This window comes from Scatophagus argus, chromosome 4 (genome assembly GCF_020382885.2).
Source record: "Scatophagus argus isolate fScaArg1 chromosome 4, fScaArg1.pri, whole genome shotgun sequence".
Lineage (NCBI taxonomy): Eukaryota > Metazoa > Chordata > Actinopteri > Scatophagidae > Scatophagus > Scatophagus argus.
In genome coordinates this window covers 25,346,520-25,359,630 of record NC_058496.1, presented here as the reverse complement: position 1 = coordinate 25,359,630, position 13,111 = coordinate 25,346,520, and the positions used below count along the sequence as shown (strand labels likewise).

The 13,111-nt window shown below is 42.3% G+C and overlaps 1 protein-coding gene across 2 annotated transcripts; it reads right to left on the bottom strand.

Moving 5' to 3' along the window:
• Positions 1-2,760: 2,760 nt before the first annotated feature.
• On the bottom strand, positions 2,761-13,111 carry ckap2l (cytoskeleton associated protein 2-like). Of its 2 annotated transcripts, none has more exons than XM_046385997.1 (9): positions 12,935-13,111; positions 11,704-11,770; positions 11,554-11,608; positions 10,124-11,406; positions 8,261-8,456; positions 6,320-6,478; positions 5,226-5,286; positions 4,309-4,486; positions 2,761-3,345 (listed from the first exon to the last, which is right to left on the bottom strand). In XM_046385997.1, the coding sequence occupies exons 1-9, from the start codon at positions 12,972-12,974 to the stop codon at positions 3,036-3,038; spliced, it is 2,349 nt and encodes a 782-aa protein (XP_046241953.1). In that variant the 5' UTR covers positions 12,975-13,111; the 3' UTR covers positions 2,761-3,035. The 2 variants fall into 2 exon arrangements, with proteins under 2 accessions (XP_046241953.1, XP_046241954.1); XM_046385998.1 differs by having other exon boundaries at positions 4,309-4,450; positions 12,935-13,110.

Here is a 13,111-nt window from a genome sequence, read left to right as displayed (position 1 = left end):
GAATTACATCTAAAACACACAGGGCCTAATCATAAGGAAAACATGCTGTGGTGAAGTAATGTCTTTATTAATTCTGAGAAAAGTGCACGTTGCCAAAGATTGTTCTTATTGGCAGTATTTTATGTAATACAGTTGTAATCAAAAGTTCACATACACTCATCATGCCCGTGGATTTCAGGTCAGCGATGGGCTTTTAGTGGTTTCCTTGACTTGTTCTTTTTCAGAATGTGGTGCACAGGTTTCAGTTTGTTTGGTGTTTTCTGAAATCAACATATGGTCAACATTATACATACGGGTGGAAGTTATACATACACCTACACTGATTATTAATTCTTTGGCGCTTTAGCACACTTAATATTTGGTTAGATGTCCCTTGGCAAACTTTAGCTTCACCAGATGCTTTTGGCAGCCATCCATGAGCCTCTGGCATAGTTATGGTTGTTTGACCACTCTTCTTTACAGTTTCCTGACATGAACATGACGTTTATGCACAGTTCACAAATCTTCAATAGGGTTGAGGTCTGGACTTGGAAAGGCAAGTCCAAAAGTTTAATGATTGTTTAATGCTGGAACACCCAGATGTTTCAACTGTGTAGCTGACCATCTGAGATTTAGCTGCATAATTTTGAGGTAGTGCTCCTTCATTGTTCCATGTACTTTGTGCGATGTACCAGTTCCACTGGCAGCTCAACATTCCCATAGCATGATGCTGCTACCACCACGTTTAACGGTTGGTAAAGTGTTCTTGGGGTTGAATGTCTCACCTTTACTCTTCAAAACGTACTTCTGACCTTTGTGTCCAAAGAGCTCAATCTTTGTCTGATCCGACTATAAGACTTTCGTCCAGAAGGCATTTCCTTTGTCCATGTGATCAGCTGCAAACTTAAGTTGAAGATGTCGATTTTGAAGCAGGGGCTTCTTTCTTAGACGACATCCTTTTAATCCATGATGATGCAACAGCTTCCAGCTTCCAGTTCATGGCACACATGTGCTTTAGTGGTTCCTCATGACCTTTCGAAATAATTCCCACTCAGTTGAGAGTGACAGTTTGTTGAGACCAGACCTTAGTTAAGTGGCAACACTCCCTAGTGTGTTGTACTTACACACAGTTGTCTGAACTGTTGTTCTTGGAAACTGCAATCGTTTAGAAAAAGCTCCAACAGACATTCTTGACTTCTGTAGATTTACAATCTTTTCTTTCTCACATCAACACTGAGCTCCTTGTACAACCCCATTCTGCTGTGTGCATGTCAATGAGTGCTCTGAAAAAAACTTTTAGCAGGCAGGTGTAGTCAATCATGATTGTTAACAGGAAATTAAAAGGCCTTGGCAAGCTAGAAGACGTTTTGAAATTTCATCAGTGATTTATTTTTATTTTTTGACCATGTAAGTATAATTTTGAGCCTATGTTGATTTCAGAAAACACAAAATAAATTCAAACCTTGTAATCTGTGCACCACATTCTTGTCTTTTTTTTTTTTTTTTTTTGGCTTTTGTTATGAAGGAGATAAGGGGAAATGACAAGTTAAGAATACCATGTAAAGTGAAAGCATGCAACAACATCCACAAACACCTCCAGCTTCCGGGAATGCTAGTTCACCTGAGATGAACTGACGAGTCCACATTTCACTTCAAGTTCAGAAGCCATGATGATGACGTGATGATGTGGAGGTGTGGTAGTGCCGACGGCACAGCATTGTTTTGGAGCAACTTCCCATTAGAAATGTGGGGTTTTTTGTGAGTATGACTCACAAAAAACCAAAAAATAATAAAGTTTTTCAGTTTGATCATTAAATATCTTGCATTTGTGCTATACATTCAAATTGTTCTACAAGCCAGCGCAGAGACTGCAAGTCACTCTGTTAAGCATCATTTCTTTTCTTTTTGAAAACTGAAACCAATACTAATAAAAGGTTCTCAGATATTTTCTCACATACATGTTGCAGCTCACCACATCATACCAGAAACCAGTTCAAAGTTGGTATGAGGAAATTTTGACAGTAATCTCTTCTGTGCCTAAAGTCAAAGCTGTTATTGTATGTTGTCACTGTTATGTTTCAACATCTTAGATAGAGTGGCCTGATAATTTAAAAGCTCGACACAGCTGTGGTGATACATGCAAGGTATCAGTGATCACCCACCTTTTTCACAGTTGAATGAAAAGGTCAGCGTGTTGACTGTGAAAGTGTCGTGAGTAAAAGATGCAGTCAGAGCTTCTAAAGAAACATTTGTAGGTGGAACATGCTAATTAATCTGTAGTTGTTGCACTACTGATTTTTTTATACTGTGTGACATGTAGACAACTGCTGAAATGTCTCAGCTGTTGAGTGTCAGTGTTTCTTTGCGACACATTATGACTTCTATATACTTTACGGGACACCTGAAAAGAGACGGCCCAGTGCGGTGGAGATTACCCACTGAAAATGATCTTTAATCCGGAACTGGATTCATCCTGCTTTTCACGCTCCTCCGGCCGATAAATGGAACATCACATGTGTTGTGAAACTCATTGACGCTTCATATCATGTTGCACATCCCAATTCAGTTAAATGCTTACCAAATTTACTGTTGCTTAACGATTGAGAAAATTTCCTGTTTGCTGATAAGTCACACAAGTACCAATGTTACTTAGGAAAAAAAAGAGAAAACATTATAAACATTCTCAGTCTAGATTTTCAAGAATGGGTGTACATACTTACTACATGCCAGATAAAGAGCAAATGAATAAATGAATGAATGAATGTACACAGACAGGTTTTTAAAAAAAAAAAAACCCAGCTATTTATTTTACATGACTATGTACACCATATTATTTGAAGTAATAAAATAACACCGGGAACATAAGCAAGTGGGGGAAATACATGACTTTATAAAACAGCTAAACTATCAGGTTTACATACCATTTCAGTGTCAGGGTGAGATAAGACAATACCAAACTATGCACATACATTCAGATTTTTTTTCTTCCTGCTATATGATCGCTGACAAACGATGAACATTTGAATTGTATCTTTTGTGAAAAGAAGCACCTGAAGCTAAAAGCCTTCATCACAGACTAGCTGCACCGACACCTTGTCTTTGAGGGCTTCGTTCTCTCTGTAGACGTACATCGGCGTGTTGTTAGGTGACGGGCTGGTTTCCCAACCCTTCTGCTCTTCACTTCTCTCTTTATCCTCCTTGGAGATCAGGTCACCGTAGGAGGCCACACAGAGATCATGATCCTGGAGGGACGCGGGGTACAGGAGTGAGGCTCTCTCGATTCGCACTGAGCGTCTAACTGGGGTGAAGAAGCGAACCTCCTGGCCATTGACCCGGGCCCGTTGCTTCTGTTGACTTTGAGGGCCACTGAAGGAAAGAAAAAAGAAAGAAAACAACAACAATCAGTGACAACAATCACAATTTATGACTTTATCCAGCTTCCAAGAAACAACTGTGACAATGTAGTGATTACAGCCAGTTCAGGAGGTAATTCTTTCTCCTTCTTCAGCCCTTCTGCAGTGTGTTTATCCGCAAGTAGACATATATATAGAGAAGGCAGAAGAAAGATAAAAAGATCAGACATGTCTGTCTGTCCCTTCCTGAGGAAGGGGATGGCTGTCATAATTGTCACTTCCTGCCTCACCCGTCAATAAACATGTCAGGACATAGGATAAAACCACTTCTTGTTGACACACGTTCATCAGCTGTCAGATGCTTTTAGTAAGGGATGTATGTCATGTCTGGGCCAACCTGTTGTTCAAAACCTGCCTCAGAGACTGACGGCATTCACCTCTACTGTTGTGAGGTGCTATGAGAGGCTTATCTTGACAGGGATTGCCCATCGTCACTGCCAATGTTTATCCTTTCTACAAGCAGATCAACTGAAGATGGAATCTGGTGAGCACTACCTGTGGAACTGGACAACGTATGTCAAGTTGCTCCTTATCACAGTCCCGCTGCCACAGAGACTGAAACATCTGATTGCTGTTCTCTTGACATTAGAAACAGGCAGTCATATGGATGCAGCATTTAGCAACAATGTATGAAATATATCCTACTGTTCCATACGGATAATTACAAGACTATAATATATCTTTATGTTCATCTGACAGACATCACTGCCCATACATTTCATGATTAATTATTAATTATATATATATATCATAGATCAACAGAGCAACTGATAGCTTGACACATTTGAACAGAATGCATCACTTTAAGAAGATGTGACAGTAAAAGAATAAACAAAGCAGAAGTATATATATATATATATATAAAAAAAACTGCCTAGCATGAAAACATTAAATATATAGCCAATACCACACATACCCAGGAGTTGCTGTGATCTTGTACTTTACAACAGATGAGCCTCCCTTCTCCCCACAGATGAGTGCTCTGACAGGTTTAGGAGTCATCAGTGTGTTGTTGACGCTCTCAGGAGTGCGTTCAGCTGCTGGACTCTGGTCCTTTTCTTTTTCATTTTTGTTACATGCAAAAACATGAAAATCTGAGAGAACGCATTTAAAAACTTACCGACACAATAATTGGCATTTTGTTCAGATCATACGGTTGAAAATCAAATCAGTGAAACCTTAAAGTTGCATTAAAGGTCAAGCGTATGGGATTTAGTGGCATCTTGTGGTAGAGATGCAGACAGTGTCTTATTCAGTAATGCAGCAGATTCAGAACAACATTAGCACTCATTTGGAGTCACGATCGCATGCATTCACTTTTCTTTTAGCTTCATTTGGTCTAAGCTCTACTGCATGAATGGGCAAAAAGTTGTACTGTCTACAGCTGCAGGTACTTGTTTCCTGTGTATTTATTCTTTTTGAATGCATCCTTCCCTTATCTTTGCATGCTTTGCACCCTCTTTATCCTCTTAATACTGTAATTTCCCAGTTATGGGACTAATAAAGGATCATCTTATCTTATTTACAGAACACATATGCTGGCTGTAGCAGACCAAAATCAATTTCAGGTGGACTTGGTAGACTGAAGATGGAATCTGTTCTATTTAAGGATGCAGTGTGTGCAGACCAGACTACCACATTTATTCAAATATACAAAAATGAAAGAATGTCAGCAAAAACTGCACTTTAATTCTAGGAACATGATAATCATCTGCATGCAATATAAGACGAACAAACAATTTGTGCAGTGTAAGTACTGTAATATAGTTAGTTGATGGTGTCAGCATGGTATAAAACAACTGTGGTTACAAACAAAAGACGCAAGCCGACTACCTTGGGTCTCGTCCCTTTTCTTCAGAATCTCAAACACCACAGTCCGCAGTTCGTCCACTGGCTAGAATAAAAGAGAAGGGCAAAAATTCACAGGGACACAAAATTGCATTTATTCATTTTAGGCTTTAACACAACTGAAAGGTCCAGGGTGTACGAGTCAGTGGCATCTATTGGTGACATTGCAGACTGCAACCAACTGAAGACCTCTTGTTTTACCCTCCGCTAAAAAACTGCTGTAGATGACAGTTGAAAAAATGGAGGGAGAAAAGTGCAACAATGCGGACTCTACTCTGTTCTGTAGACATAAAAAGCTCATTCTGAGGTAACAACAATGCAAGGATTATTAGTTTCAGGTAATACACAAATGGAAACACATAATGACGAATATTGTAGTCTGTAACGGCAATGCAAACGACTCCCATTGTCAGGCATCATCACGAAATGCTGTCACTTAACGATTCGAAGGGATCAGATAAGATCTGCCACCCAGTAAGTAATTAGAGTTGAATGCACATCCTTCTTCTCTGCCTCTGCAGCTGGCCTGTCACCACTAACAATCACTGAGCTCTCAGGGAAGGCTGCTCATCTTTACAGTAGGTTCACTAGACATTTTTGGTGAGCCCGGCCCCTTTCGATTACAAAACAAATGTTTAATGTTAATGTAACAACAAGAAACTGTTCATATGACTTTCTCATAGCAGATAAATGCCAAAGGGATCCTTTAAAATGATATGGCAACCTTCTTATATCACATCATACACTGACTGACTGGTGATAAGGATGCACCATCAGGACTTTTTAAATCAGCCAATTACCTGCTGCTTACCAATTAAGACAACTGACATTCATTCATTCAAAGAGAATGTAAATACGTTACCTGAAGCTAGTTCGACTCCATGATTTGCAAAATCACCCACAGCAGTTGTCTTACTTCCAACACAACACCAACAAGTCTCTTTTTTGTCATTTTTACACAGCTATGTCTGTCTCTTTTGTGTGAACAAACAGGTGCAGCACTGTGAATACCTTCCAGGAGAGACTGTATAGAAATGTGCATATTTAAATCATTATTATGGCTGAATATGTTGTCTTACCTCCAACACAACACCAACGGCCTTTTCAAACATTGGCAGGACATCCAGGTTGCCCTCTTGCTCCATGAGGCGAGCCTGACAGATCCAGTATTTGGCAAACTTCTGGGACACAGCTGGTAGCCGAGACAGAACCGCCTTCACACGGTCTGGAGAGCAACCCTGTGGGTGGAAGGGAAGCAAAGTGCTTATCATATAGTCAAATCACATCTGAAACCCCCTCCTCACACAACCCTGCAATGTTATCCTGTCACTTTCTTTTGGAACAATCCAAAAACTACACTTTCACATAGCAATTGGCTAACTTTTCCATGAAGCTTTTTTTTTTTTCATGTTTGAAACAGCTATTTTTGTCTCTTTTGTGTGAACAAATAGATGCAGCACTATGTGTAAAAGTGTGCATAATTAAGTTCCTTAAGTAATTATTATATGGCATCATTGTAAAACAGCAGGTCTCTCGCCAACCTTCAAGTTTGGCCATTTGAAACATTTATAAACACATTAGCCTTCCATTGTGGTCAGATGAACTAGTTTCTCTCGAGTCCATCCATCCATCCATCTTCTTCCGCTTTATCCGGGACCGGGTCGCGGGGGCAGCAGCTTGAGCAGGGATACCCAGACTTCCCTCTCCCCAGACACTTCCTCCAGCTCTTCCGGGTGGACCCCAAGGCGTTCCCAGGCCAGCTGAGTGACATAGTCCCTCCAGCGTGTCCTGGGTCTTCCTCTGGGCCTCCTCCCGGTGGGGCATGCCCGGAACACCTCCCCGGGAAGGCGTCCAGGGGGCATTCGGAACAAATGCCCGAGCCACCTCAACTGGCTCCTTTCGATGTGGAGGAGCAGCGGCTCTACTCCGAGCTCCTCCCGGGTGACAGAGCTCCTCACCCTATCTCTAAGGGAGCGCCCCGCCACCCTGCGGAGAAAGCTCATTTCAGCCGCTTGTATCCGAGATCTCGTTCTTTCGGTCATGACCCAAAGTTCATGACCATAGGTGAGGGTAGGAACGTAGATTGACTGGTAAATTGAGAGCTTCACCTTGCGGCTCAGCTCTCTCTTCACCACGACGGGCCGGTACAACGACCCCATTACTGCTGTCGCTGCACCAATCCGCCTGTCAATCTCACGCTCCCATCTTCCCTCACTCGTGAACAAGACCCCGAGATACTTAAACTCCTCCACTTGAGGCAGGAACTCTCCTCCAACCTGAAGGGGACAGACCACCTTTTTCCGATCGAGAACCATGGCCTCGGATTTAGAGGTGCTGATTCTCATCCCAGCTGCTTCGCACTCGGCTGCGAACCTCCCCAGCGCACGCTGAAGGTCCTGGCCTGAAGAAGCCAACAGGACAACATCATCCGCAAAAAGCAGAGATGAAATCCTGTGGTTCCCAAACCAGACACCCTCCGGCCCCTGGCTGCGCCTAGAAATCCTGTCCATAAAAATAATGAACAGGACCGGTGACAAAGGGCAGCCCTGCCGGAGGCCAGTATGCACTGGGAACAGGTCCGACTTACTGCCGGCAATGCGGACCAAGCTCCTGCTCCGAGAGTACAGAGACCGCACAGCCCTTAGCAAAGGACCCCGGACCCCATACTCCCAGAGCACCTCCCACAGGATGCCACGGGGAACACGGTCGAATGCCTTCTCCAAGTCCACAAAACACATGTGGACCGGTTGGGCAAACTCCCATGAACCCTCAAGCACCCTGCGGAGGGTATAGAGCTGGTCCAGTGTTCCACGACCAGGACGACCTTCTCTCGAGTATTACTCTCAAATAATACAGAGCCCATCAAACAATATCCATGCACACGCCAACCTGACAAAATCTGACCAACACACAACTTGCAGTGAGATGCAATGTCCAGTGGGAGATTACATAACATTAAAAGCGAAATGATTAACAGGAAAACAAAAAGAGAAAACAAATTCTTCCTCAAGGACATATACCTCTCTAAGCAATTTGATGCAATCAGCCAGGGATCTGTCCATGGCACAGATGAGGGAGTGAGCCTCATCTTCCTCTTTCATGGTGTCCCAGAAAGGCTGGAGAACGGACACAGTGCGCCTGACCTGTGGTTTTACTGGCATTGGGGGGCGCTTGTAGGAAATACCCTTGGATTCCCGCCATTCCTGTAATCTTTTCCTTGAGACAAAACAACAAAGAGAATGTAGCTATGAGTCAACATTTTACCTATTTATACCACATTCTTAAACGGCCCAGCAGAGTCACACAGGAAACAAGGGGAGAGAAAGCACACAAGTAAAGGCATGCAATTCCAAGCAAGAAGGTGGTTTCTGCTATAGCAAACTAAATCTTTTTATACCAGCTTAGCAACATAATATTTCTGATGTATTTATGTTTCATTGCTCTCATGGTGTAGTTTCGTTTCTTGTGGGTGAGGACGTGCAAGAGGGAGAGAAGCTGGCAGAAAGGAAGGAGTCGCAGCACAACCTGTTGCTGATTGGCTGGAATAATGCTGTTCATTTTTGTCTGACAGACTGCTTATGTATCTGTGTCCACAGGATCCATAAACCAGGCTGGTGTATGTGAATTATTCTCCACCAAATGTGAATTATCACTAGCTAAGTTTGGGTCAGGACACAAGCAAACTGATTAGGACATGTAATAATGAGTATTTTTCCTTACAGATATCCAATCTGATATTAAGACTTTCCAAAAGCTGCCAATAATCTTCCTACATAATATTGGTTAATATATCCAACTGAAAAAATTTTGAAAACACATCTTAAATTTTCTTTCCCCATTTTTGCAGACAGGTGTAATTAGAGTGAAAACAGTCACTGACCACCCACACTCAGATTAAATCACTGCCAACCAGAGTGCCAGTGAACAAAGAAAGGCTCGTCCACACACGTCCACACACATTACCTCACATGTTTAAAATTTTTAAACTCTCGGAACATTTTAGTTATGCTACTGGGGGAAGTTTCTCCCCCTTTATTTTTAACTTTTATCAAAACCTGGTCAGATTTTTTGCTTTGTCTTATTCTTTCAATGTTTCTTGCTCAGAATTGCTACATTTTTTCTTTCCTGGATGTTCCCAAACACAATATGCCAAAGCAGGCAGTGCAATATGGTTAAAGCATGAAGAACATAGTAGTAAAAACGATAATGATCCATCCATCCATTTTCTATACCGCTTATCCGTCAGGGTCGCGGGGGAGCTGGAGTCTATCCCAGCTGACTACGGGCGAGAGGCGGGGTTCACCCTGGACTGGTCGCCAGTCAATCACAGGGCCAACACACAAAGACAGACAACCACACACTCTCACACTCACACCTAGGGGCAATTTAGAGTAGCCAGTTAACCTAATGTGCATGTTTTTGGTATTGTGGGAGGAAGCCGGAGTACCCGGAGAAAACCCACGCAGGCACAGGGAGAACATGCAAACTCCACACAGAAGGGCCCAGACCGGGATTCGAACCTGGAACCCTCTTGCTATGAGGCGACAGTGCTAACCACTGCACCACCGTGCCGCCCAACGATAATAATAATAGCACATTTTCTTACTTGCTCAGAATCATTAATTTGGTTAACAGAAATTTGTAGAATATGCTAACATCATAACATTGGCATGATGAGCTGAAAAGCAAATTTTTCTTTAGGAGTCACATGCATAAAGCTCTGACGTATTGCAGGTCTTCTGCAGTAGGCGAGTGTTAAAGTCACAAGCCAAAATCTAACGCATCACGTCTAACACGACGGCTGCTGGAAAGTTGATGACTGAGTGGTGCTGTGTCATGGCTTCATGCTGTAGATTTACTAGTAGTTGTGCTCTTCTACTTACATTCGCTCCTCCTGGGCAGCGGTCCGTTTCTTTCCCTCCGTCTGGGGAATGACTCTGACTGGGATCTTTGTCTTCTTCATGTCTGTGGTCTGGCCTGTATGGTTGACGGTTCTGACAGGCCGTGGTTCCGTCTGTGACATCACTGGAGCACCTGTTCTCTTTATACCAGTTTGTAGTGGTGGGGCTTTCGCTGAATTGTGTCCTTTCTCACCATCTGTCTCTTTACATGTTTTGGATTTCCCTCCCAGCTCAGCCACAGCAGCTCCCATAACCCTGCTCATTGCTTTGGAACTGCACCTGCTCTCTGAAGCAGAAGGTTTTTGGGGGGCAACTTTCCAATGCTTTCCATTTTTCTTCCCTTCATGCTCAGATCTCTGCTTTGTGGATCTGTCTGCGGATTGTCCATCTAATTTATTAGTTCCAGACTTGCCCACTCTCCCCTCTGGCTTAACAGTTTCTGCTGTGCACTTGGTGGAGGTGGATATTGATTTCAGTCTACCTGATAGCTGACTTTTACAAGATGGCTGAGGCTGTTTACCAAAGCGTAGTTTAGAGTTAGACATGTTCTGATCTTGAACTTTATTCCCTGCTCTTGCACTCAAAGAACCAGTTATTCTCTCATTGACTTGACTGTTTAGAACTGTGGAAGGTAACGTTTTCCTCTGAGCCAAGGAAGACCTCTTGGACACAGAGACTGCTGAAAAGGTGTTGGATCGCGCCTTGTTGGAAACAGAAGTCATGGCAGTGGTATCAACTGCTGTGGCAGAGGTGCGTGTTTTGTTTTGAATTTGACCATTTCTTGGCTGTGTGACTGCAGGAATGAGCCCTGTTCTTGTTTTTACAATAGGACCAAGACTCATCCTGACACTAGCTGTATCAATTGGACATGACCATGCAGCATTTGAGCCACTGTTGAATCTATTGTTTGATTTTGTCACAGCTGTACGAGTTGCATTTGAAGAAGCTCTGCCTGAAGTCTGTATTCCTGAGTCTGGCTGCTTTTTGAGATGGCTACCTGCCTTCAGGTTGGAGGACGCAACGGTGTACCTTCTTGTGAGCACAGGGTTTTGATTAAGTTTTAGCTGTGCTGGGCCACCATTTGCAGAGGCACAGTTGGTATTTTGCTGTCCAGTTAGGAAGCTGCCTTTTACCTTCACTCTATCATTAACACTGAATACTCCTTTGGCAGGGTGTACCGTGGACTTAGCAACCAGAGTTGGAACCTTTGGACATTCATAGCTACACCTGTTAGGTGGAGGCTTGTTCTCCTTTCCTGCATCAACCTTTAAAAACAAAAACATCAGTTGGAAAAACAGAAACTCAGTGCTGTCCTGGTTTCAGTCATCTGTCTAAAAGCCATGTGACACCATTGCAAGGCTCATTAAAACATGAGCAATCTAGTGGGAATGTCATTCATCCCACCTACCCACCTTGCGTGCAGACATCACAGGCTTCCTCATCTGACAGTCATCACGGAGATATGACCTGAGAAGCAAGGTTCAGTGAATTCATTTTCCCGAAAGATAAACACATTTGGAGAATGTCACTGAGCTCTGATGCAGAAATGTTTGTTGTCTTACTTAGGGTTGGGCTGCTTCAGCTTTCCTTTTGCTGCCAGGTATTCCATCAGCTTCTGCTTACGCAACTCTGTGACAGGAAATAAAACAGACGTGTATAGATGTAAAACTGTCTACTAGACAGGGATGAGCACAATAGAAAATGTGGATGGTTCCTCATCCAAATGCAAAAGCAGCACTTGAGCCACCTTAATTGACTCCTAATTTTCATCAGCAGAATTAGCTCTCCAGCGGATGTTGGTGACTTCTCAAGTGTCTCAGTTGCTGAACAAAATTTTTCATGGAAACTTACTGACATCTGGCTGCAGGCTGGTGATGAGATACACTAAAAATCAAAAATCTAAATTTGGAAAAGTGACTGCGTATGAGGACTTAAAGGATTAGTCAGTTACTTCACTAGTTGATTGACAAGCCACAAGTTTATTAATTGATTAGTTGCATGAGAAATTATTATTATTATATTGGATGTTTGCTGCTAAAATCTATTTCAATTTATTACAAAATTACATCTTTGAGGGACTTTTGGCATTTTGTTCACTGTTTTCTGACAGTTTAAATGATTAACACTGAAACTGACAGGCAGTATAATTACTGATTTTCAAAAAGACTGATTTCCATACCCTTGAATACAGCTAAGTTAGCATTTACTTTCTCTATTAACCACTAAAAAAGGTTCTGCTCCGTTCAGCAGTGATTCTGGTTGGAAAGCCAACAAGCCTGTCTTTCACTGTGTCAAATTTAGTTAAATATTAATTTGTAGCAGAGCACTTTTTCAGCAATTAACAACTCACTCGTCATGTATTTCATCAAGATAATGTTACAGGATGGAAGGGAGAACACTTATTGTTTGCACTGCACTCATGCTACAGTCATCACGTGTGTGTAACTTAACGCTTACTCACAAAGTCCCAAACATTATTAACAAGAACAAAGAGAGTTGAAAGGCGTGTTGCGTTGTGGCATTGTTCATTTCTTTTAGACATTATCTGCCGCACAAGCGCAACATTACAAGAGAGCCCATACTGATATCTATATGAGATATACGATAGCGTTAAATTTAACATCTTAATGCTTCGAAACTACCACCGCAACGCTAACTTACTCAGCTAGGCATTAAAATATCTACTCGCTGTTAGAACAACGTCTGCTATCTGCGTTTGTGTTTACACGGCTTAAGCTAACTAACCAACAATCTGGTAACTAGCTTTTTATACAATTTAACGAACTCGCTAACCTTTCCTGGACAGTATCGACACAGTCTCCCCTTCTTCCATGTTTATTAGAATTTCGTTTTACTTTCTTCTCTCAGTTATATCCAGACTAGTGCTAAAAACAAAGTCGCATTGATGGTTTATGGTATGTTAACGCCGCTCCGTAACAACTGAGTTTGCGCATCCGGTTTTGAAATTAC

Excerpts from the sequence above, each read along its gene's own strand:
- ckap2l (XM_046385997.1), bottom strand. The coding sequence starts at position 12,974 with ATGGAAGAAGGGGAGACTGTGTCGATACTGTCCAGGAAAG. Across the intron at positions 5,287-6,319 it reads CCGTTGGTGTTGTGTTGGAG|CCAGTGGACGAACTGCGGAC; the intron begins GTAAGACAACAT and ends CTTTTATTCTAG. Across the intron at positions 3,346-4,308 it reads AAGATCACAGCAACTCCTGG|TGGCCCTCAAAGTCAACAGA; the intron begins GTATGTGTGGTA and ends TCTTTCCTTCAG.